The 24,240-nt window shown below is 45.5% G+C and overlaps 1 protein-coding gene across 7 annotated transcripts in view; it reads left to right on the top strand.

The window, feature by feature from the left end:
• The window catches only part of HDHD5 (haloacid dehalogenase like hydrolase domain containing 5), an 89,103-nt gene that overhangs the window by 31,693 nt on the left and 33,170 nt on the right, over positions 1 to 24,240 (top strand). For 5 of the 7 annotated variants that reach the window (XM_073222785.1, XM_017667267.3, XM_073222783.1 and 2 more), the window contains 3 exons: positions 685 to 859; positions 3,387 to 3,575; positions 3,690 to 4,354. In XM_073222785.1, the coding sequence (XP_073078886.1) occupies positions 685 to 859; positions 3,387 to 3,575; positions 3,690 to 3,963 (638 nt within the window). In that variant the 3' untranslated portion in view covers positions 3,964 to 4,354. Of the gene's footprint in view, positions 1 to 684; positions 860 to 3,386; positions 3,576 to 3,689; positions 4,355 to 24,240 lie in introns of those variants that run through there. The other 2 variants (XM_073222782.1, XM_073222784.1) reach the window with 2 other exon arrangements.

The raw sequence follows: 24,240 nt of genomic DNA, 5'->3' as shown, positions 1-24,240 counted from the left end.
TACATCCTTCAGGTTCTAGAATACCTCCCTAGGGGGTGGCCCTGCCCCACTGAGAACCTCTGGCTTGGTTCAGTTCACTGGCCCTGTAGCTTACATAGGTGGTTACCAGTGGCTGAGTGCTGTGTGTCCAGCATTGGTCAAGTGCTTATTTATTATAGCTCATTTTATCCTCATAACACTAGGAGGTGTTTTAATTATGTAGGTGAGGAAGGTGAGGCTTAGGGATGTTAAATAATTTGCCCACACCATGGAGAAAATGTGTGGAGTGCAGGTCTCTGCGACTCTATACTCCCCTCCTAACTGTTACGGTACTGGCCCCTGGGGGTCGGAGAGAAGTGGCCAGGGAAGGGGAGCCCTTTGCCACATACTTGTGGGTGAGGTGGCAGGGAGAGCAGCAGTAGGAACCAGGCCTGAGACTTGCTGCTGCTTTCTGTTTTTTAACCTCTTTTCTAAAGTACTGGTCGACACCCTGAAAATAGGGGTCCTTATGAGGTCCCTTCCTGGGTCCTGGGTTTGGTTCACCTGGGGTGAATGGGTGGGTGGCTCTTTCAAGGCTGGGCGGGGAACTGTGCCCTTGCCAGGGGGAACTTGTGGTGGGGTAGCACCAGCCGAGGGCCTTCTGCCCGCTGCAGAGGCAGACTGAGGGCCCTGCTGCCCTCACCCCCATGTCTTTGCTCTCTGAAGGGGTGCTCCTCCTTGGAGAACCAGTCCGTTGGGAGACAAGCTTACAGCTTATCATGGATGTCCTTCTCAGCAATGGGAACCCTGGGACTGGTCTGGCAGCAGCTCCCTATCCCCATCTCCCCATCCTGGCCAGCAACATGGACCTCCTTTGGATGGCTGAAGCCAAGATACCCAGGTGAGGACACAGAGCCCTTGACCTTAAAACTGGTGACCCACTTCCAGCTGCTGGCTGGGCAGTCAGATCCCACTGGGGGTCACAGAAACTTGGCCTTCTGGGAGGGGCTTCAAGGGCCACTTCACATACTCATTATTAAATGAAAGCCACAGCTTACTAAGCACTGAAGCTGTATGGCAATGCTCTTTGACACACGACCCTTCCCTCCAGAATCCTAGCAGAGTGTGCCCTCTCTGACTAGCAGAACCCAAGCTCTGGATGGCTTCCAAGATGTATCAGGGCAGTTGCTCTTACTTGCCCTCACCCTGTAGCACTGGTGCTTTCCTCTGCTCCCCTTTCCCCTTAAGAGGTAGGCACAAGGGAAAGTAAGAATCACTCTCATGGCTGTACAGACTGGAGAACTGAGACGTGGTGGGGGAATGACTTTCTCAAATGTGCATGGGTATTGCACATGGCTGTCCCCATGCTCCCTGCTCAGCTGTGGGGTGCCTCTGTCCTGTCTATGTCTGAAACCAAGCATGACAGAGGCAGCCCTTTTTTTTTTTTTTTGGAGAGGGCATCTCTCATATTTATGGATCAAATGGTTGTTAACAACAATAAAATTCAGTATAGGGGGGTCAATGCTCAATGTACAATCATTAATCCATCTCAAGCCTAATTCTCGTCAGTCTCCAATCTTCTGAAGCATAACTAACAAGTTCTTACATGGTGAATGAATTCTTACATAGTGAATAAATTTCTTACATGGTGAACAGTACAAGGGCATTCATCACAGAAACTTTCGGTTTTGATCACGCATTATGATCTATAAACAATCAGGTCAAATATGAATATTCGTTTGATTTTTATACTTGATTTATATGTTGATCCCACATTTCTCCCTTTATTATTATTATTATTTTTATTTTTAATAAAATGCTGAAGTGATAGGTAGATGCAAGATAAAGGTAGAAAACATAGTTTAGTGCTGTAAGAGGGCAAATGTAGATGATCAGGTGTGTGCCTATGGACTAAGTATTAATCCAAGCTAGACAAGGGCAGCAAAACATCCATGGATGCAGAAGATTCTCTCAAAGCAGAGGGGGGTGAGGTTCTGAGCCTCACCTCTGTTGATCCCCAATTTCTCACCTGATGGCCCCCCTGTGACTGTGCCTGTCTTAGGTTGTTCCTCCCTTGAGGAATCTTACCCATCTCTGGCTAACCAGTCATCTTCCGGGGCCATACAGGGAAATCAGAGGCAGCCCTTTTTCTGGCCCTCAAGGGAAGGGAGGGTGATGGCTGCTGTGTGCTGTTCAGCTACTCTTATCTCTAAGGCCCAAGTCTAGCATTTTCTCTCCCTGCCATTGGCTCCAGTGTGACTGACCTGTCAGCAGAGGGCAGCAGGGCCCAAAACGGCCTCAACTCAGGCCTCCATAGCTCCCCAGATGGGGACGGTGTCGTTCTCTGATTTTTCAGGCATACCTCTGCAGCTCAAGGATAGGTATTTTCTCTGAAATATTCTTCCAAGAGCTAAGGTTCACTGACATTAGGGGAGGGGGCATTGGTTATATAGGCTGTGAACTGAGTAGCAAGAGGCAAATTTCAATTTATAAAGCAGATTTGAAATTTTTGACTTAATTAAAAATTGAAAATAGAATTTGTTATATAAGTGGCATTGAAATCGTAACTTTATTGTATAGTATCAGTTAGGGTTTAGTTTAGCAGCAAGGGATGAAAACCCAAAATGAAAGCATCTTAAAGTAAAAGTTCTTTTCTTTCTCAGGTAAAATAAATCCGGTTAGGCAGTCCTGGACCTGTGTGGAAGCCACACCTGCCAGGACACAGGCACCTTCTGTCTTCCTGCTGTGCAATCTTCTGTCTTTCACTACATAATTCAGAATGGCTGCCTGAACTCCAGGCATCATATCGGCATTCCAGGCAGCAGGCAGGAGTAAGGGAAGAGTGCTCCCTCCAATTTTGTGTGTACCTCCTGGAAGTTTAGCCCAGCACTTATGGTTTCATGGTCGGCTTCCCCTTAGCCACCTGGCCACACATTCCTCCAGTGTGGCCTCAGTTTCCTCCAGTGGAGGCGGGGATAGTTAGTTACACCTATCAGCCATATGCTCCGCTGAAAATTGGCACCAAGAAGGGGTGAATAGCAGCCAGTCTACAACAAATCTAAAGCAGAATTTAATCTTTGCTCTCTGGAGCCCGACTGCCTGGGTTGTTTGTAATCCTAGTTCTAGAAGCTTGGGCAAGTTACTTAATGTCTGTGTGCCTCAGTTTCTTCGCTTGTAAGATGAGGATTATGATGGCTAGCTCATGGGGTTTTTCTGAGAGTTAGATGTGACATGCTGTCACCAGCTGGTACAGTGCTCAGTGTTAGTAGATAATAGCGGGTCGCAAATGTGGGTGTAAGTGTAGCTTCCCCAGGTAAGGCCCCTTTGAGCTGTCACCACCAGCCCTGTAGTGCAAGTTGGGGAGCAGCGGGCTGTGGAGGGGCAGGCGACCTGGAGGGGAGGCCTGAGCCGCAGGGCTCTCACTGCAGGTTTGGCCACGGTACCTTTCTGCTGTGCCTGGAGGCCATTTACCAGAAGCTGACGGGCAGAGAGCTGCGATACGAGGGTCTGATGGGCAAGCCCAGCGTCCTCACCTACCAGTATGCGGAGGACCTGATCGGGCTGCAGGCGGCGCGGCGGGGCTGGGCCGCGCCCATCCGGAGGCTGTACGCCGTGGGGTAAGCGCGCCACTGGCGCCCCCGCCCGCCCGCCGCCCAGAGCCACGCCCCGGGGCCTCGCTGCACAAGCCTGACCGGGGTTCTCCCCTCATTCCGGCGCGGCCGCCCCTGCAGCGATAACCCCATGTCCGATGTGTACGGCGCCAACCTGTTCCACCGCTACCTGCAGAGGGAGAGGCGCGGCGCGCAGAGCTGCGCCTCCATCCTCGTGTGCACCGGCGTGTACTGCCCCCAGGCCGCATCGCCCGCGCCCGGTGGAGAGGCGCCCCCGTTCCACGGGCACCGCGACTTCGGCTTCAGTCCAGGACTCATGGAGGCGTCCCACATCGTGAACGACGTGGACGAGGCTGTGCAGCTGGTTTTCCATGAGGAGGGCTGGGCTCCGTAGTGAGGGCGTGCGGGAGGTGGGGAGGGAGTGGCCGCGGGGCGACCCCACGTGTAGGCTCCGGTCACTCGGTGAAGACAGTTTTTTTCAGCTGGGCAGTAGCCACACAGCGGTACCGTGGGTAGCACTGAAGCCCGAGTCCTGTCCGCTCTGTCCGGTAGCCTGAACTCAGGAAGCCCTTTCTCTCTGCCTCAGGTTCCTCCTTGCTTCTGTGGGGACTTCGCAGAAAGGGAGGAGGGATAGTACGGAAATTGCAGGGCCTTTGAAGGCTGCTGCATGCTAGCAAGGGTGTGACTGATTCTAGGCAACTGCTTTGTATTGTGTTTTAGCTTATTGCCCAGAGACTTTTTTAAAATTAATCATAATAAATGTTCTTCATGCTGCCTCTTGCAAAGCTCTGTCTGGAATGTACTAAAAAGTTTTTCTGGGCCAGGAGAGTGGGTGACCTTGAGGCAAAGAGATGGTGGCATATCCTGCCAGGTGCTGACATTTCCTCTCTTACCTCTCCTCCCTTCCATCTCCAGCCCATCCCAGTCTGAGCTGTGAAGGGGAATATCCGAATGAGTGTAGGAATGAGTCATGGCCTGGCTGTGGCATATACTTAGTAATTTCCCTTATGTGGAAAAGAAAATGATCTTTTGTATGGTTTGTTCGGAAAGAAGGGGCAAACTTTTTGCTACAGCGATTCTAGACACTGTGTTCCTCACGTTCCTCTATCTAGGAGTAATCCAATTCATCTTCCACATCTGTGTCCCCCATGACCCTGTGTCTGACAACCCCTTAGTCCATGCCCTCATTTTACCCAGCGTGTATTTGTGTGTGACACAAGCTGATTACTGTCTCCCTCTGCTTAGAACACTTTTTATTAGGCTGTCTCTGACTTCTTGACACCTCTGGGTTTAGGGGGGTCATTGAGGGGAGAGACTGTGGGAGACTGAGGAGTGGATGGTGAAATGGGAGAGGGTCAGGAGCTGGCATCTGGGCAGCAGAATAAAGGGTTTCAGAAGGCAGGGTCATGGCTGTGCTCTCTCTGCACTAGCAGAGCTTACCCCTGTCCAAAGCTGGACACAGTCAGGCCCCCTCCTGCTGCACCCTGGGTGATCTGGGCCCTCTGGTGGCCCTCCACTTGAGACAGTAGCACCTCTCTGTTGTTTGGCTGAAGATGTGGGCTCATCCCTGCCTTCTCTCTCTCATATCCTTAGTCTGTCAGCTGATCCCGGCAGCCTGGGCTCCAGAGTGTGAGGGCTCTGACTTCCCCGCCCAGTCCCCGCCTGTCTTGGGCCCCTCGGCCTGGGTTCGCAGTGGTTGCCACCTGCCATCCTGTCTCACACCCCACCCCCGCTCTTCCCCCCTGAGTGGCCCAGACCTCAGATCATAAGCTTGATTTGTTCTCTGGTCAGAATCCTCGTGCCACTCAGAATGAAAGCCCAATCCCTCCGGCAGCCCCTGGACCTCCACATCTTGCTCTGGCACTGCTCTTCATGGCTTCACATCAGCCATGCTGTGCCCTGTGCCCCGGGGCTCTGCCCTCAGCCATGCCTCTCATGCCCACACAGCTCTCTCCATCCCTTGAGGGACTGTGGATGCATCACTGCAAAGGCACTCCCTCAGCTCTTGTGAACATCGCACTCTGTCCTCACCCTGCTTAACTTTTTCCAAAGCCCTTCTCTCTGACCTATATTCACTTCCCTATTTTCTGTGTTCTATCAAAATATAAGCCCATGGACTTTGCACCTTATCCCTGCACTCATAAGCCAGGAGCTTGGTGGGGTGCAGACCCTGAGAGTCCTCCTGCAGAGTCCTTAGACACCAACATGGTTTCCTTTTTCTTCTCTTCTGGTGAGTACCGCGGAACTGAAGACACTAGGACTTGGAGTTAGACCAGGAGTTGAGTCCTAGCTTCCACTTCCTGGTTATATGGCCGTGGGCAGTTTCCTGCATGGCTCCTAGCTGCCATTCCTTTGTCTGTAAAGTTGCATTGACAATGTGTATTTCATGCATGAGCTATCTTGAGTACAGTCCTGTATCATATAGGATTTTGTTTAGCAGCTTGTTATAAAAATCTGACTACAGTGGCCTGAACAAATAGGTGGTTATTTTTTTATACAACAGAAAGTCAGAAGTATGCATTTCAGGCTAGGGAAGCAGGATGTCACCAAGGAATATCAGGTGTTTGGCCCCCCATCCTTAGCATGCATGTTTGACCGGTTACACTTTTCAGCCTCTCTTCCACGTTCCCAGAAGAAGGAGGAAAGGGTAGAGACAAAACAAGTAGAGCTGGACTCCCTTAAGGAAATCTGAGGGGTTCTACCTCAGGCCTTCCCGTTCTGCCTGGCTGACCACAGCTGGGTCCCATGGGTGCCAGGAGCTGCCAGGAAGCAGGGGCAGGGCACATGGTGGCTCAAATAAAACCAGGGTCTCTTTGTGAGGAAGACCAGTAGAATGGCTTTTGGTTGGTCACTGGCAGATGGCACCAGTGCCTGGAACCCAGAAGGCATTCAGCTGTGACTCTGTTCAAGTCTTTTGAGGAAATGGGTAGAGCCCTGGTCTCGGGGCACCTTATCTAACAGTCGTCTGAGCCGCTGGGCTGGGTAGCAGTATTGCGAGCTTGCATTTGAATATCACTTACCTTTTCTGAAGCATTTTAAAACAGATTTCCATCACCCATGCTTTGTTAGAGCCTCCCAAAGCCCCAGATGGAGGGAGAATTCTTATCTGTCCCATTTTTATAAATGAGGGTGCCAAAACGAGTACTTCATTTCAGACACACTTACTGCAGGCCTACTAGTTGTGAAGCATCATCCTAGGCGCCACAGCAGTGACAGTCCTTGGCAGTACATGCCCTGTGGAGCTCACCTCTAAGTGATGATGTGTCCAAAGTCAGTCAGCACACAGGGGGCCTACAGCTCAGTCTCCTAACACTGAGCCTGGGGTTCTCCCATGGCATGCACCAAAGACCCTCCCCACCCTTAGCCAGCCTGCTGCCCTGCCTTCCCAGCATTGCTTCATGCCCTGGGGCAGCTGTAGTGTGCATACAGCCCAGGTGAGCCCTCCTTGGGCCAAATAGGTCAAGCTTACCAAATGTAATGACAGGTAAGTGCAGGGATGAATTGGGAGGTAAAGCCAACTATGGCTACGTGGGGAAGAATCTTGCCAGAGCTGAGGATCCTTACCTCCAGATCACAGAGACAGAATGACAGCATCTCTCTGTGGCCATCTGCCTCTGGGTGTGTCCTTTTGGCTGGCTGTCATTCTGGCTGTGTCGCTGTTCTCTCCCTTTCTTTCTTGTTTGAGTTTCCTAAAGATACCACAAGACATTCCAGACTGGATGCAGAAGAGCAGGTGTACTGCAACATTACTTCTGAGAATCTGTGTCAGAGGGTAGGGCCAGACACTTAGCTCCAGTGCTAATTTTGTCCCTCCGGGGCTTTGTCTAAACTGTGGAACCAACTGCTTCATTTGTTCAGTCCCAACTGAATAAAAATATTACTGTTTTGTCTTTTGATAGAGTAAAGAAAATACAAAACCAAAAAGACTAAGTCAATTTGAACAGGAAGTAAACCCATATTTTCATAGACATTAACAACCTGAAACAAAACTACACCATCAGATGTTCACTGTGAGATCAACTTGGGTCTCCTCAGTCACTACTTTGGAGACAGAGTAAGGGGGCGCTTGGTGGGTTCCACTCGGTGGCAGCAGCTTCCAGCCCCCAGAGGACACCTGTGGCTGCCAGCTTACATGCAGCAGGGAGCTGGGAGCAGGATCCCGCAGAGCTGGGGTTGCTGTAGCAACCGGATGCTGCCTTCAGGGCAGAATTTAAAAATATCTCAGCTATAATAATTTTTTCCCATCCCGCTGTCACTTCCCTGTGCTGTGGGGTGTTGCTGAGGCCAGGCTGTGTGGGACGCCTGTTTCTCTGCCTCCAGCTCTTGGCAGCTTCTTTGGGGGTTGGGGGAGGAGGATTGTCTCATGGTGTGAACTGCTGAGAAACCGACAGCTTCGACTTTGCTTCCAGGCTTCTTCAGCTCTTGGTTCCAAAAGACTTATCTTTTTGGGGAGGCTTCTCTTTGTCTAGCTTGAAACTGTCTTCCTGCTCCCACTCTGGCGTGAGCTTTCTGGCTTACCCTCCTACGGGAGCAGCCTTAGTCTCCTGGAACCTCTTTGGAGAGGGGAGGGGTATATTCCTTCTTGTCTGCTTTTTCCTTTGGTCTTTCTAACTTTCTCTTTCGGTTTCATTTATTCACTCAAAAAAATAATAGTTGAACACATACCTACTAAGCACAGGTAAGAAATGAGAAAGGAAGAAGAAACTCCTTGGCTGGGAGGCATTTATCACTGTCTTGACCTTAGACTTGGCCCTATCAGATTTCAAACATTTTTATAAAATTACAGTAACTAACGCACTGTTCTGTTGGCAGAGGGAGGGGTACAAATCACTAGGACAAAACATTCCTCAGAAACACATATGAATGGATAAAAAATGGATAAAGAACATATAATGTACAGACACACAGATGGGCGTGCCTGTGCGCACAGGAATATTATTCAGCCAAATAAAGAAGGAAATCCTGCCATTTGCAACAACATGGATGGACCTCATGTGAAGCGCATCGTAAGTGAAACAGGTCAGACAGAGAAAGACAAATGCTGTATTATCTCACATGTGGAATCTAAAAAGAAAAAAAAAAACCCTGAGCCCAAAGATAGAACAGACTGGTGGTTGCCAGAGGTGGGGTGGAGGCATGCAAAATAGGTGAAGGGGGGGTCAAAAGGTACAAACTAATAGTTACAAATAACTGCTGGTGATGTAATGTACAGAATGGTGACTATAACACTGTATTATATAATACAATTTGAAAGCTACTAAGAAAGTACATTTGTAAAGTTCTCATCACAAGAAGAAAAATTCTGTCACTGTGGGAATGGATGGTATACACTTACCGTGGTGGTCATTTTGTAATATATACAAATAGAGAATCATGCCGTACAGCTGAAACTAATATAATGTTATTTGTCAGTTATACCTCAATTTAAATAAAAGGTAAGTAGGATTAATTTTAACCTTTAAATTATATCTCCTTGCTCTATGATCATACAGCATCCCAGACTATTTGCTCAGATAAGTTCATTGAAATTACTTAATGTGTGCCTTTCCTGCTCAATGGAGACTCTATGAAGGTTACAGAGAAGACTATGGCTTATGAGGCACTTACAATACAGAACTGCCATTCAGTTTAAAAATTGCAATACAGCATGGCAAAGATACACAGAGGTATGCGAAGATACACATGGGGTGCGACAGCAGCCGCCAAGGTCAAAGATCTAGTTCCAGTCAAACTGAATCTCAGGATAGCAAAAGATCTCTTGTCAGATAAAACCTATAGTTGGTTCAATGAGTAAAAAAGTCAGGAATCATAAAAATGGTATTTACAAATCGTTACAGATTTTAAGTTGAATATGTAAATGTACATTCATTCACAAATCTTCATACAGAGCTAATGCCGTATTTTTGATGTGGGTCTTCTACTGAGTTTGTGTTCTCTTGTATAAGCAATGTCTACAATGATTCATCATTTGGGATTTCCATTTATGGTTTCTAAAACAGAAAAGAAACATGTACATGAAATACATGAAAATGTGGCTTAATAAAATAAATGTGTATTTCTTATTTATTTAATAATCCAATGTGGGGTTGGTGGCTGTTCTTGGCCTTTCCCCTCCAAGTGGTGACTCAAGGATGCATTTTACGATGATGTCATCTTTGACTATGGCTTCCAGGGTCTGTGAAACAGGGAAGAGAGTGGATGACTAAAGGGATTCATGGGCAGACTCAGTGCTGGTGTACATCATATCTGATGGCCAGGCACATGGCTCCAGTGGGGTCTCCTCTATGCCAGGGAAAAGGGAATGGGGTCAGCAGGTATCTAGCCTTTCTCTGTTGCCAATTACTGTTTACTAGGATAAAACAATTTCGTTTTGCTAAGTTTTTGTTAGATTAATGAATAAGTGTTGAAAGTTGTTTCTCTATATTTGTTGAGTTGATTGTAAATGTTTTTCTCCTGTAATCTGTTAATGTGGTAAATCATATTAATTTTTTTTTCATCTTTAACTCTTCCTTGCATTCCTGTGATAAAACCTAACTGGTTATGTTGCATGTTTCAGGCTGATACTAGTTAGTATATTGCTTAGGGACTCTTTGTCTAATGTTCATAAATGAGATGGCTTGTATACTTTAACTGTTTTCTACTAGTCTTTGTATGGTTTGATATTGATTATACTAGCCTCATAAAAGATATGGTTACAAATTCCATCTATTCCTATTTTCTGGAACAGTTTGTTTAAAATGGGATTATCAGTTTCTTGAATGTTGGTGGACCATACAAAACCATCTGCTTCTGATAAATTTTGTGGGGGAGACTAAATTACTGATTGAGTTTCTTTAATAATTAAATGAAGATTCAGATTTTTCTACTTATGACAGTTTAGGAAAGTCATATTTTTCTAGGGAATGTTCTATTTTTCTAAGTTTTCAAATATATTAATGTAATATTGTTCATAATAGTCTTATTAAAAATATTGTTTCTGTAGTTAGATCTTTTTCATTTCTCATATTATTTATGTTTTTTCCCTTCTTTCTTAAGAAATCATGCCGGGTATTCGTGTGTTTAAATGTTAATTTTTATAACATCTTTTCTTTAATACTTCCTTCTTTATCTTTTTATCACATTCACTCTGTTGTTCTTTCTCCAACTTATTAATTTGGATGCTTAGCTTACTAAATTTTTGTCTTCCTGATTTTTTATCATAAACATTTAAGGCTATAAATTTTCCTGAAGGTTTTGCTTTGGCTGTATCCCATTGATTTTGACATGTAGTATTTTCGTAATGATTTAGTTCTAAATATTCTCTGTTTAAAAAATTTTTTTTACATTTTGGTATCATTAATCTACAATTACATGAGGAACATTATGTTTACTAGACTCCTCCCATCACCAAGTACCCCCGACAAACCCCATTACAGTCACTGTCCATCAGTGTAGTAAGATGCTGTAGAATCACTACTTGTCTTCTCTGTGTTGCACAGCCCTCCCGATGCCCCCCCCACTACATTATGCATGCTAATCATAATGCTCCCTTTCTTCCCGCCCTTATCCCTCCCTTCCCACCCATCCTCCCCAGTCCCTTTCCCTTTGGTAACTGTTAGTCCATTCTTGGGTTCTGCGTTTCTGCTGCTGTTTTGTTCCTTCAGTTTTTTCTTTGTTCTTATATGTGGATATGAGTGAAATCATTTGGTACCTGTCTTTCTCCACCTGGCTTATTTCACTGAGCATAATACCCTCTAGCTCCCTCCATGTTGTTGCAAATGGTAGGATTTGTTTTCTTCCTATGGCTGAAGAATATTCCATTGTATATGTGTACCACATCTTCTTTATCCTTTCATCTACTGATGGGCACTTAGGATGCTTCCAATTCTTGGCTATTGTAAGTAGTGCTGTGATAAACATAGGGATGCATCTGTCTTTTTCAAACTGGGATGCTGCATTCTTAGGGTAAATTCCTAGGAGTGGAATTCCTGGGTCAAATGGTATTTCTATTTTGAACTTTTCGAAAATTTCCATACTGCTTTCCACAATGGTTGAACTAATTTACACTCCCACCAGCAGTGTAGGAGGGTTCCCTTTTCTCCACAACCTCGCCAACATTTGTTGTTGTTTGTCTTTTGGATGGTGGCGATCCTTACTGGTGTGAGGTGATATCTCATTGTGGTTCTAATTTGCATTTCTCTGATGACTAGCGATGTGGAGCATCTTTTCATGTGTGTGTTGGCCATCTGAGTTTCTTCTTTGGAAAAGTGCCTGTTTGCTCCTCTGCCCATTTTTTTTTTTGGTATCATTAATCTACAATTACATGAGGAACATTATGTTTACTAGGCTCCTCCCTTCACCAAGTCCCCCCCACAAACCCCATTACAGTCACTGTCCATCAGCATAGTAAGATGCTGTAGAGTCACTACTTGTCTTCTCTGTGTTGCACAGCCCTCCCCGTGCCTCCCCCCACATTATACATGCTAATCGTAGTGCCCCCTTTCTTCCCTTCATCCTTATCCCTCCCTTCCCACCCATCCTCCCCCGTCCCTTTCCCTTTGGTAACTGTTACTCCATTCTTGGGTTCTGTGATTCTGCTATTGTTTTCTTCCTTCAGTTTTTTCTTTGTTCTTATACTCCACATATGAGTGAAATCATTTGGTACTTGTCGTTCTCTGCCTAGCTTATTTCACTGAGCATAATACCCTCTAGCTCCATCCATGTTGTTACAAATGGTAGGATTTGTTTTCTTCTTATGGCTAAATAATATTCCATTGTGTATATGTACCACATCTTCTTTATCCATTCATCTGATGGACACTTAGGTTGCTTCCATTTCTTGGCTATTTATTGCAAATAGTGCTGCGATAAACATAGGCATGCATTTGTCTTTTTCAAACTGGGCTGCTGCATTCTTAGGGTAAATTCCTAGAAGTGGGATTCCTGGGTCAAATGGTAAGTCTGTTTTGAGCATTTTGATGAACCTCCATACTGCTTTCCACAATGGTTGAACTAATTTACATTCCCACCAGCAGTGTAGGAGGGTTCCCCTTTCTCCACAACCTTGCCAACATTTGTTGTTGTTTGTCTTTTGGATGGTGGCGATCCTTACTGTTATGAGGTGATATCTCATTGTGATTTTAATTTGCATTTCTCTGATGACTAACGATGTGGAGCATCTTTTGATGTGTCTGTTGGCTATCTGAATTTTTTCTCTGGAGAACTCTGTTCAGCTCCTCTGCCCATTTTGTAATTGGATTATTTGCTTTTTGTTTCTTGAGGTGCGTGAGCTCTTTATATGTTTTGGATGTCAACCCTTTATCAGATCTGTCATTTATGAATATATTCTCCCATACTGCAGGATGCCTTTTTGTTCTATTGGCAGTGTCCTCTGCTGTACAGAAGCTTTTCAGCTTGATATAGTCCCACTTGTTCATTTTTGCTTTTGTTTCCCTTGCCTGGGGAGATATGTTCATGAAGAAGTCGCTCATGTTTATGTCCAAGAGATTTTATTTATTTAATAAAAAATTTTGTTATCATTAATCTACAATTACATGAAGAACATTATGTTTACTAGGGTCCCCTCTTCACCAAGTACCCCCGACAAACCCCATTACAGTCACTGTCCATCAGCGTAGTAAGATATTGTAGAATCACTACTTGTCTTCTCTGTGTTGCACAGCTCCCCCATTCCCTCCCCCTACATTATACATGCTAATCATAATACCCCTTTCTTCTTCCCCGCCCTTATCCCTCCTTTCCCTCCCATTCTCCTCAGTCCCTTTCCCTTTGTTAACTGTTAGTCCATTCTTGGGTTCTGTGATTCTTCTGCTGTTTTGTTCCTTCAGTTTTTCTTTGTTCTTATACTCCACATATGAGTGAAATCATTTGGTATTTGTCTTTCTCCACCTGGCTTATTTCACTGAGCATAATACCCTCTAGCTCCATCCATGTTGTTGCAAATGGTAGGATTTGTTTTCTCCTTATGGCTGAATATATATACCACATCTTCTTTATCCATTCATCTACTGATGGACACTTAGGCTGCTTCCATTTTTTGGCTATTGTAAATAGTGCTGTGATAAACACAGGGGTGCATCTGTCTTTTTCAAAGTGGGCTGCTGCATTCTTAGGGTAAATTCCTAGAAGTGGAATTCCTGGGTCAAATGGTAAGTCTGTTTTGAGCATTTTGAGGAACCTCCATACTACTTTCCACAATGGTTGAACTAATTTACATTCCCACCAACGGTGTAGGAGGGTTCCCCTTTCTCCACAACCTTGCCAACATTTGTTGTTGTTTGTCTTTTGGATAGTAGCCATCCTTACTGGTGTGAGGTGATATCTCACTGTGGTTTTAATTTGCATTTCTCTGATAACTAGCGATGTGGAGCATCTTTTCATGTGTCTGTTAGCCATCTGAATTTTCTTCTTTGGAGACCTCTGTTCAGCTTCTCTGCCCATTTTTTAATTGGATTATTTGCTTTTTGTTTGTTGAGGTATGTGAGCTCTTTATATATTTTGGATGTCAAGCCTTTATCAGATCTGTCATTTACGAATAAAATCTCCCATACTGTGGGGTACCTTTTTGTTCTATTGATGGTGTCCTTTGGTGTACAGAAGCTTTTCAACTTGATGTAGGCCCATTTGCTCATTTTTGCTTTTGTTTTCCTTGCCTGGGGAGATATGTTCATGAAGAAGTCACTCCAGTTTATGTCCAAGAGATTTTTGCCTGTTTTTTTCTAAGAGTTTTATGGTTTCATGATTTACATTCAGGTCTTTGATCCATTTTGAATATACTTTTGTGTATGGGGTTAGAAAATGATCCATTTTCATTCTCTTACATGTAACTGTCCAGTTTTGCCAACACCAGCTGTTGAAGAGGCTGTCATTTCTCCATTGTGTGTCCATGGCTCCTTTATCATATATTAATTCACTATATATGTTTGGGTTAATGTCTGGAGTCTCTGTTTTGTTCCACTGGTCTGTGGCTATGTTCTTGTGCCAGTACGAAATTTCTTGATTACTGTGGCTTTGTAGTAGAGCTTGAAGTTGGGGAGTGAGTTTCCCCACCACTTTATTCTTCCTTCTCAGGATTGCTTTGGCTATTCAGGGTCTTTTGCAGTTCCATATGAATTTCAAAACTATTTGTTCCAGTTCGTTGCAGAATGCTGTTGGTATTTTGATAGGGATTGTATTGAATCTGTAGATTGCTTTAGGCAGGATGGCCATTTTGCAATATTAATTCTTCCTAGCCAAGAGCATCAGATGAGTTTCCATTTGTTAGTGTCCTTTCTAATTTCTCTTAAGAGTGTCTTGTAATTTTCAGGGTATACGTCTTTCACTTCCTTGGTTAGTTTATTCCTAGGTATTTTATTCTTTTTGATGCAATTGTGAATGGAATTGTTTTCCTGATTTCTCTTTCTGCTAGTTCATTGTTAGTGTATAGGAAAGCTACAGATATCTGTGTATTAATTTTGTATCCTGCAACTTTGCTGAATTCTGATATTAGTTCTAGTAGTTTTTCAGTGGAGTCTTTAGGGTTTTTTATGTACAATATCATGTCTTCTGCAAATAGTGGCAGTTTGAGTCCTTCTTTACCAATCTGGATTCCTTGTATTTCTTTGTTTTGTCTAATTGCCGTGGCTAGGACCTCCAGTACCACGTTGAATAACAGTGGGGAGAGTGGGCATCTCTGTCTTGTTCCCAATCTTAGAAGAAAAGCTTTCAGCTTCTCGCTGTTCAGTATGATGTTGGCTGTGGGTTTATCATATATGGCCTTTATTATGTTGAGGTACTTGCTCTCTATATCCATTTTGTTGAGAGTTTTATCATGAATGGATGTTAAATTTTGTTGAATGCTTTTTCTGTGTCTTTAGAGATGATCTTGTGGTTTTTGTACTTCTGTTTTATCGTGTCCTGCCACCTAGGGCGACAGCAGGAGAACGATCACCGAAGGCCTGGTTCGTTAGGAATCTTTATTATGGGCATCCGAGCATCCATCTAGCGAAAGGCAAAAGCAAAAAACAACAACCAACCACCTCCTCCAGGGCAGCAGCTTATATAGCATATCCCAACCAATCAGCTGACTGATCACGCGCCAGGTTCAGTCTTATTAGAAACATGTGAAAAGCATGCTATGAGCACGAGCACGGAAATGGGGACAAGCCAATCATGGAGACTTCCTTATGCGCTGAGCTGTAGGGCCAGGAAGGGTGGTGTCTAGGAAGCAGGTGCCATCTTTAGGGCGCTGTCCAGCTAGAGTGGGGCTCAACCTCGGCCGTAGGCCAGGCCCCCACATCTCCCCCTTTATTGTTTTATAACCAAAGGGCTGTCAGGATCATGCCTGTCTTAGGTCGTCCGGAGTCTGCATCATTCTTACCCGTCCTCAGGCAACAGACAACTTAGGTCTGCGCCCTGTCTTAGGTTGATATGCGCAGCTCCTGATCTTACCCGTCCTTGACTACTGATCCAGCATATTAAGCCATACTCTAGGGGAGATGCCTTCCTCTAGCGCTACCATGGCCTGCAACAGGACCTTCCGTTCTCCCCGTTGCTGTTTTTGTATGGAACAGACTTTCCTCCCAAGCAGGAGGAGGCCCACAATTAGCAATATTCCTATGACACCTACACCTGACCAGGCTTTGGTGGTGTTTAACACAGCTTCAGCTATTTGAGCTACGGAGAGCATCTCTACCTTCTTGGAGCTAACATTCAAAATTTCTAACTGTAGCTGAGTGGTGACCTCATCAAGCTCACTGGACCAATTTGTGGTTAACATCTTGCCTAACTGTCTGGACAAGTTGGCAGCTTTAGAATAATTATGAAAAGCAATACCAGTAATACACTCCCGTATAAGAATGGACGCAGCCCACAGACAAAACCTCCCCCAAGAGGTCCAATTGTTCTTGAAGAAAGTTCATGCGTTGGTTGTCCAAGGCCATCCCATTCTTAAAATGGCCGTTGATGACATTCTGCGTTGTCATTGCCGAGGCAGTGGCCTCGGACAGACCATTCAGCATCTCTGCCGTAGGAATGGTGATAGCGCGGCGGTGGCTGCAGCTGCAGCGGCCACCGAGGTGGCAACGGCCAAGGCAATGGCTGCAGAGATGCCGAAGTCTCTCTTGTACTGGGAGTGGCGGAGGCCACGCCTCCGCCACTCCCCACAGCATTTTCGGCTCCGCCGTCGCCTGCTGTAGGATCCACGGCAGGAGCAGAAGCAGTGTGATCATCTTGTACCTCCGCTCCGGGGTTTTCCACTCGGCATATCAGACTTTCAGGCACCCAAACAGGGTTCTGCTGGTCCTGTGGAAAAACACAAACTGAGCCTCGGGTCCAGATTATCACTGGGTCCGGGCCTTTCCATGTTCCTTCCAACACATCCTTCCACAAAACTTTAGGCATGTGTTTTGGATTGGATTGTTGGCCGTGCCGCTCTGCTGCACTGCGGCCATTTTTGTCCAGTGTTAAAAAGTTTAAAATGAATAATATGATGTTTAACTTGTCTCTGGGGGATCTAAAGTCTTCTCCTATTCCCCCTTTTTGTTTATATAAGGCATTCTTGAGGGTGAGGTGGGTACGTTCCACCATACCCTGACCCTGAGGGTTGTAGGGAATGCCGGTAGTATGTTTGATGTCTAGAGTTTTGACGAAGGTAAGGAATGGTTTGGATGAATACGCTGGCCCATTGTCCGTTTTCAGATGCTTGGGGTTTCCCTAGGCCAAAAATGCTTGCAAACAATGGGAAATGACATCCCGAGATTTCTCCCCCGTGTGGCAGGATGCAAAGATAACACCTGAGCAGGTTTCCACAGACACATGAACATATTTCATCCTGCCAAATTCGGGGATGTGAGTGACATCCATTTGCCAAATGTGGTTGGGAAGCAATCCTTTTGGGTTAACCCCTATGGGGGTAGGGGGAAGAAGCGATACACACCACTTGCAGCTGACCACTATGGCTCTCACCTGTTCTCTAGTGATCTGGAAGTTCAGGCGGAGGGTGGTGGCATTAGCGTGAAATTTCTTGTGAAATAGATTGGCCTGTTCCACAGGGTCTGTTACCACAAACATAGTAGATTCCCTAGTCAGGGAATCTGCGCGATGGTTTCCCTCGGTGAGGGGCCCTGGAAGGGAGGTATGAGCTCTTGTATGTCCAATGAAAAAGGGGTCTGAACGGTCCCAAATTATCTGCTGTAGGCATCTAAGAATATTTAAGACGGATGAGGAGGGGTTAATGTGACCTGCACACTCTATTGCAGAGACGGCATTCACTACATACTGGCTGTCTGATAGAAGGTTAAAGGGTTCCTTTGGAAAGAGCTCAAATGCTCGCATCACTGCCAATAGTTTTGTCTGTTGGGCTGAGGTAGTCGCGAACTTGAAGGTCCACGAGCCATCATCAGTGACTATGGCCCCAATGCCAGTTTTAGAACCATCAGTGAACAGTACTCTTACTTTAGGTATGGGTTTATGTCTGGTGTTTCTTGGGAAAACAACTGGGTTAGACAAGCAAAATTGTAGCCACGGATGCTTTGGGTAATGATTGTCAAAGGAGGCTTGAGAGACGGTGTGTACAATGGCCCATGTGTCACAACAAGAGGCAAGGCACTCTAACTGTGTCACTGAGTATGGAGTTATGATAATAGAGGGCGCTATTCCAAAGGTTTTGACTGCCACCTTGATTCCCTTGAGGATTAAGTCTGCTATAGACTATGGGTACCAAATCAACGTCTTTCCTGGTGAATGAGCTAAATACACCCACAGAAGGGGTCCCTCTTGCCAGAACATGCCTGTGGGGCTATGATTGCTGGGAAGCGTAATAAAGGAAAGAGGTTTCTGATAATTTATTCTATCCACTTGAGCAAGTTCTAAACGGGATTGGATGAGTTCCAATGCCTTTCTTGCCTGATCAGTGAGTGAGCGGGGTGATGTTAGATCTGGGTCACCTCTCAGTATAGCATAGAGAGGTCGGAGCTCTTCATCAGTAAGCTTTAGGTAGGGTCGCACCCAATTTATGTCACCAAGCAGTTTCTGGGAATCATTAAGATTTTTTAGGTGATCTGTCCTTATAACTATTTTCAAGGGTCTGGCCAGGGTGCTTTCTAATCTCATTCCTAAATAACTCTTGGCACTAGTCTTCTGGATTTTTTCTGGGGCTATAGCCAGGCCCCATTTTTGGAAGTGCGAGTGCAAGAAACAGAGACCTTGCTCTAGCTCCCTGATGCTCTCATGACACAAAAGGATGTCATCCATATAATGATAGATGATCATGTTAGGAAACTTTCCTCTGACAACTGACAAAGCCTTACTCACATATAGTTGACACATAGTGGGGCTATTGGCCATTCCCTGCAGTAATACTCTCCATTCATAGCGCTCATCTGGGCGGTCATGGTTAATGGCAGGTATGGTAAAGGCAAATTTGGCACAATCTTCAGGGTGAAGGGGGATAGAAAAGAAACAGTCTTTGATATCCACAACTATTGTTTCCCAATCCTTAGGCAGGGCCATGGGCAGTGGCAAACCCAATTGTATTGAACCCATAAGCACCATCTGCTTATTTACAGCTCTAAGGTCATGTAAAAGCCTCCACTTCCCTGTTTTCTTTCTTATCACAAAAATAGGTGTGTTTCAGGGGGAGGTAGAGGCCTGAATATGCTTGGCAGCAAGCTGCTCCTGTACTAAAGTGTGGGCTGCTTCCTTCTTCTCTTTAGTAAGGGGCCACTGAGGAACCCACACAGGATTCTCAGATCGCCACTGAATCTTTATTTGCTGTTCTCCTTCAGTGGCCCCAAGGAAAAACCCAGCCTGGGCCCTCCAAATCGACTGGGTGTAATGTTAGACAAAGGAATGGGCTTTTCTCGACCTGACAAGTTCTTCCCAAGTCCACCTGTCCCGGGGTAGCCCTGTCTTTTCATAACGCAGTTAGACTGTTCGCTGTAGAAAGTTTCTGTGGTCAATTTGAGATTCATTTGGGTTAGTACATCTCTTCCCCAGAGGGACACGGGTATGTTTAGCACGAAGGGTTGAATTATCCCCTCGTGCCCTTCTTGGTCCATCCAAGACAGTGAAGCAGCACTACATAGGGGCGCTTGGGCTATCCCGAGTCCTCTTAAGGTTTGTGCAGCTCGATTTAAAGGCCATTCCTTTGGCCATTCATCTTCCTTTATGATACTACGGTCTGCTCCTGTGTCCAGCAATCCTGAGAAATGCCTACCTCTGATCTCTAAGGTGTGCATGGGCCTGGTTCCCAAATCCAATGTAAGACAAGCCAGCAGAGCCCCAGAAGACCCAAACCCTTGCTGTCCTCGAACAGCATTTTTATGAGCATACAAATCATGTTTGCTAGGAAGCATAAGAATTTGAGCAATGCGATCTCCTGGGCTAATAGCCATGATTCCTCGTGGGGAGGAGACCATAATTTTAACTATTCCTTCATAGTCTGGATCTATAACTCCTGGGTGTACTATTAACCCTGCTTTAGTAGTGGAGCTCCGGCCCAATAAGAGACCCACTACTTTTGCCAAAGGTCCCTTAAAATCTGACTCTACAACTTGAACTACCATCTTGGGGGTCGGTACGAGTCTGGTGGCGGCACAGATGTCCACTCCTGTGCTTCCTGCTGTTGCTCTCCGTGATCCCTCGGTGCTGGGTGAACTCCCTGATCTGTTAAAGGGTGGTGAGTTCTGGGTATCTGTTGAACCACCCCATACATTTGCGGGCCCTGAGGTGGAGGGCCCCTCCTCCCATTTTTTGGCTCTTGAGGGGGCAGCGGTCAGTCTTCCACATCCACCACTGACCTACACTCACTGGCCCAGTGATTTCCTTTTCTACATCTTGGGCATAATCTTGGTTTGGGCCTGCTAGCAGGTTCGTTGGCTTCCTTCAACTTGGGACAATCTCTTTTCAAATGACTCATTTGTTTGCAGTAGAAACAGGCCCCAGGAGGGGTTGACCTGCCATGAGCATCTCTCAATCCCTGAGTTATGGTTGCGGCCATAACCTGTCCTTGCACCACGCTGTCATTAATATCCCTACAAACCTTAATATAAGTACTCAGATCTTTGTTCTTCCAGGGTCTTATGGCCTCCCTACACCATTTGTTGGCCTGCTCATAGGCCAGCTGCTTCACAAGGGGTATAGCAGTATCAACATCACTGAATATGCGACCGGCTGTTTGCATCAGTCTGGCTAGAAAGTCTGCATATGGCTCATTAGATCCTTGCAACACCTTTGACAGCTGACCCTGTAGGTCACCTGTGCCTTGCAGTGTCTTCCAGGCCCTCACTGCTGCCATGGCTATTTGCATATATACCACTGGGGGGATTCCTACCTGATTCTGTTGACCCAAATATGGACCCATGCCCATCAACATGTCTAAGTTCCATTGATGATTACCTGCTGCGGCATTACGCTAGCCGTGTGGCCTGTGAAAATTCTTGCCAGGCTGTCTTAAATGTCAGGTACTGACCTCCAGAGAGGGCTGCTCTTGCTACATTGGCCCTATCATCCGGCGTCAGGTTAAGAGAAGCTACTGACTCCACTAAAGAAACAGTGAAAGCTGCCTGGGGGCCATACGTTGTGGATGCTTCCTTCAGACTTTCAATGACCTTGAAATCTAGGGCTTGATGATACCTCTGTTGTGTATTAGGGTCTTCAAATACAGGGAAAGCGGCACTTCCTTGTTCTCTCAGCCACTCCCTCCACCCCCCCTCTTTCTAGTCCTTGATTGCAATCACACGTACGACGACAGGGCTGTACATGATACGGGGGCAGTTCTGCAAATGAAGCCGGAGGAAGAGGGGGGGCTGACGGCACCATTTTCAAAGACGGTTTCAGGGTTGTTGAGAGGGGGGTGTCCTCTGACTCCTCTTCCTCTTTCTGCGTTAGGGAGGGATAACTGCAGGGGATAGGGTGTTCCTTCCTCTGGGCGATTCTAAGTCTCCTTATATGCTTTTCTAATTCCTCCCCTGATAGCTCCCCTTCCTCATCTGTAGATCCTCCTCGCTTGGACCCCCTCTCTGAGGTCCTAGCGGAGGATCTTTCCTCCCGGACATCTTCCAGGACTTCCTCCCCCTCTATTATAGCCTCTCTACAGCTTGGCTTATCCTCCTTAAGGCACCCCCTGACTAGACTCCATATAGGAATCGTCCCTACCGGGAGCGGTTCCGCTTGATCTGCTTTGTGCAGATCATTCCCTAGTCTTTCCCACAAAGGGGCAGTGATCCTTCCCTCATCCAAAAACCACTGCGCATGCTTCTCAACAGTATGTAAGAAAGCCCTCGCGGTTTTAGCCTTTAATGGAGTCCATTAGCCCTTAGGAGTGCCCGGAGTGGTTCCTCCGCCCGCATCCTAGACACCTCTGAACCCATAGTGCGGAGGAAAGGAGGTTGACTCTATTCTAAGTTGAGGTTACGTGCGCCCGTGCTCGTACCCCTGAATTGAGTCTCCTTACAGCCTGAGAGTCCTCGCTAACTGGTTTTCGTCGCTTCCCGCGAACTTTAGTCTATGTCGCTTTACCTGCGAACTTTCCACAGCGCTCTTATTCTTTCGTGAGGAAACGCAGAAACATATACAGACTAAGACAGAACAAGACAAGGAACACAAAGGCTAAACACACATACCACAATTGCTTGCATTCGCACGACCTGATGTTGCTTTCACTTTGTCCCTGACCATACTCACCACTCTCCAAAATGTCAGTCACTCATGTAACTCTTCCAAAGGGTGTCCACTCAGATTGCCACAGGGTGAGAAGTTCCACTCCATCCTCGGACGCCAGGTTTTGGTCCCGGGTTTTGGCACCAGCTATCGCGTCCTGCCACCTAGGGCGACAGCAGGAGAATGATCACCGAAGGCCTGGTTCATTAGGAATCTTTATTATGGGCGTCTGAGCATCCTTCTAGCAAAAGGCAAAAGCAAAAAACAACAACCAACCACTTCCTCCAGGGCAGCAGCTTATATAGCATATCCCAACCAATCAGCTGACTGATCACGCACCAGGTTCAGTCTTATTGGAAACATGTGAAAAGCATGCTATGAGCACAAGCACGGAAATGGGGACAAGCCAATCATGGAGACTTCCTTATGCGCTGAGCTGTAGGGCCAGGAAGGGTGGTGTCTAGGAAGCAGGCGCCATCTTTACGGCATTGTCCAGCTAGAGTGGGGCTCAGCCTCGGCCGTAGGCCGGGCCCCCACACTGTTTGTTGATGTGGTGGATGATGTTGATGGATGTTTGAATGTTGTACCATCCTTGCTTCCCTGAGATGAATCCCACTTGGTCATGGTGTATGATCCTCTTGATGTATTTTTTAATTTGGTTTGCTAATATTTTGTTGAGTATTTTTGCATCCTTCTTCATCAGGGATATTGGTCTGTAATTTTCTTTTCTTGTGGTGTCTTTGCCTGGTTTTAGTATTAGGGTGATGCTGGCTTCATAGAATGAGTCTGGAAGTATTCCCTCCTCTTCTATTTTTTGGAAAGCTTTAAGGAGAATGGGTATTATGTCTTCTCTGTATGTCTGATAAAATTCTGTGGTAAATCCATCGGCCCAGGGGTTTTGCTCTTGGGTAGTTTTTTGATTACCACTTCAATTTCCTTGCTCGTAATTGGTTTGTTTAGATTTTGTGTTTCTTCCTTGGTCAGTCTTGGATGGTTGTTATTTTTCTAGGAAGTTGTCCAATTCTTCTAGGATTTCTAGCTTGTTAGCATATAGATTCTCATAGTATTCTGTAATGATTCTTTGTATTTCTGTGTGGTCTGTCATGATTTTTCCTTTCTCATTTCTGATTCTGTTGATGTGTGTAGATTCTCTTTTTCTCTTAATAAGTTTGGCTAGGGTTTTATCTATTTTGTTAATTCTCTCAAAGTACCAGCTCTTGGTTTCATTGATTTTTTCTATTGTTTTATTCTTCTCAATTTTACTTATTTCTTCTCTGATATTTATTATGTCCCTCCTTTTACTGACTTTGGGCCTCATTTGTTCTTCTTTTTCCAATTTCAATAATTGTGAATTTACACTATTCATTTGGGATTGTTCTTCCTTCTTTGAGTAGGCCTGGATTGCTATATACTTTCCTCTTAGAACTGCCTTTGCTGCATCCCACAGAATTTGGGGCTTTGTACTGTCGTTGTCATTTGACTCCATATATTGCTTGATCTCTATTTTAATTTGGTCATTGATCCATTGATTATTTAGGAGCATATTCTTAAGCCTCCATATGTTTGTGAGCCTTTTTGCTTTCTTTGTACAATTTATTTCTAGTTTTATTCGTTTGTGGTCTGAGAAGTTGGTTGGTAGAATTTCAATCTTTTAGAATTAACTGAGGCTGTTTTTGTGGCCTAGTATATGGTCTATTTTGGAGAATGTTCCATCTGCGCTTGAGAAGAATGTGTATCCTGCTGCTTTTGGGTGTAGAGTTCTGTAGATGTCTATTAGGTCCATCTGTTCTAGTGTGTTGTTCAGTGCCTCTGTGTCCTTACTTATTTTCTGTCTGGTGGATCTGTCCTTTGGAGTGAGTGGTGTGTTGAAGTCTCCCACAATGAATGCATTGCAGTCTATTTCCTCCTTTAATTCTGTTAGTATTTGTTTCACATATATTGGTGCTCCTGTATTCGGTGCATATATGTTTATAATGGTTATATCCTCTTGTTGGACTGAGCCCTTTATCATTATGTAATGTCCTTCTTTATC

The sequence above is a fragment of the Manis javanica genome, chromosome 15 (genome assembly GCF_040802235.1).
Source record: "Manis javanica isolate MJ-LG chromosome 15, MJ_LKY, whole genome shotgun sequence".
NCBI classification, from domain to species: Eukaryota; Metazoa; Chordata; class Mammalia; order Pholidota; family Manidae; genus Manis; species Manis javanica.
Note: the sequence above shows the minus strand (reverse complement) of the source record. Positions and strands in the feature narration are given on the sequence as shown.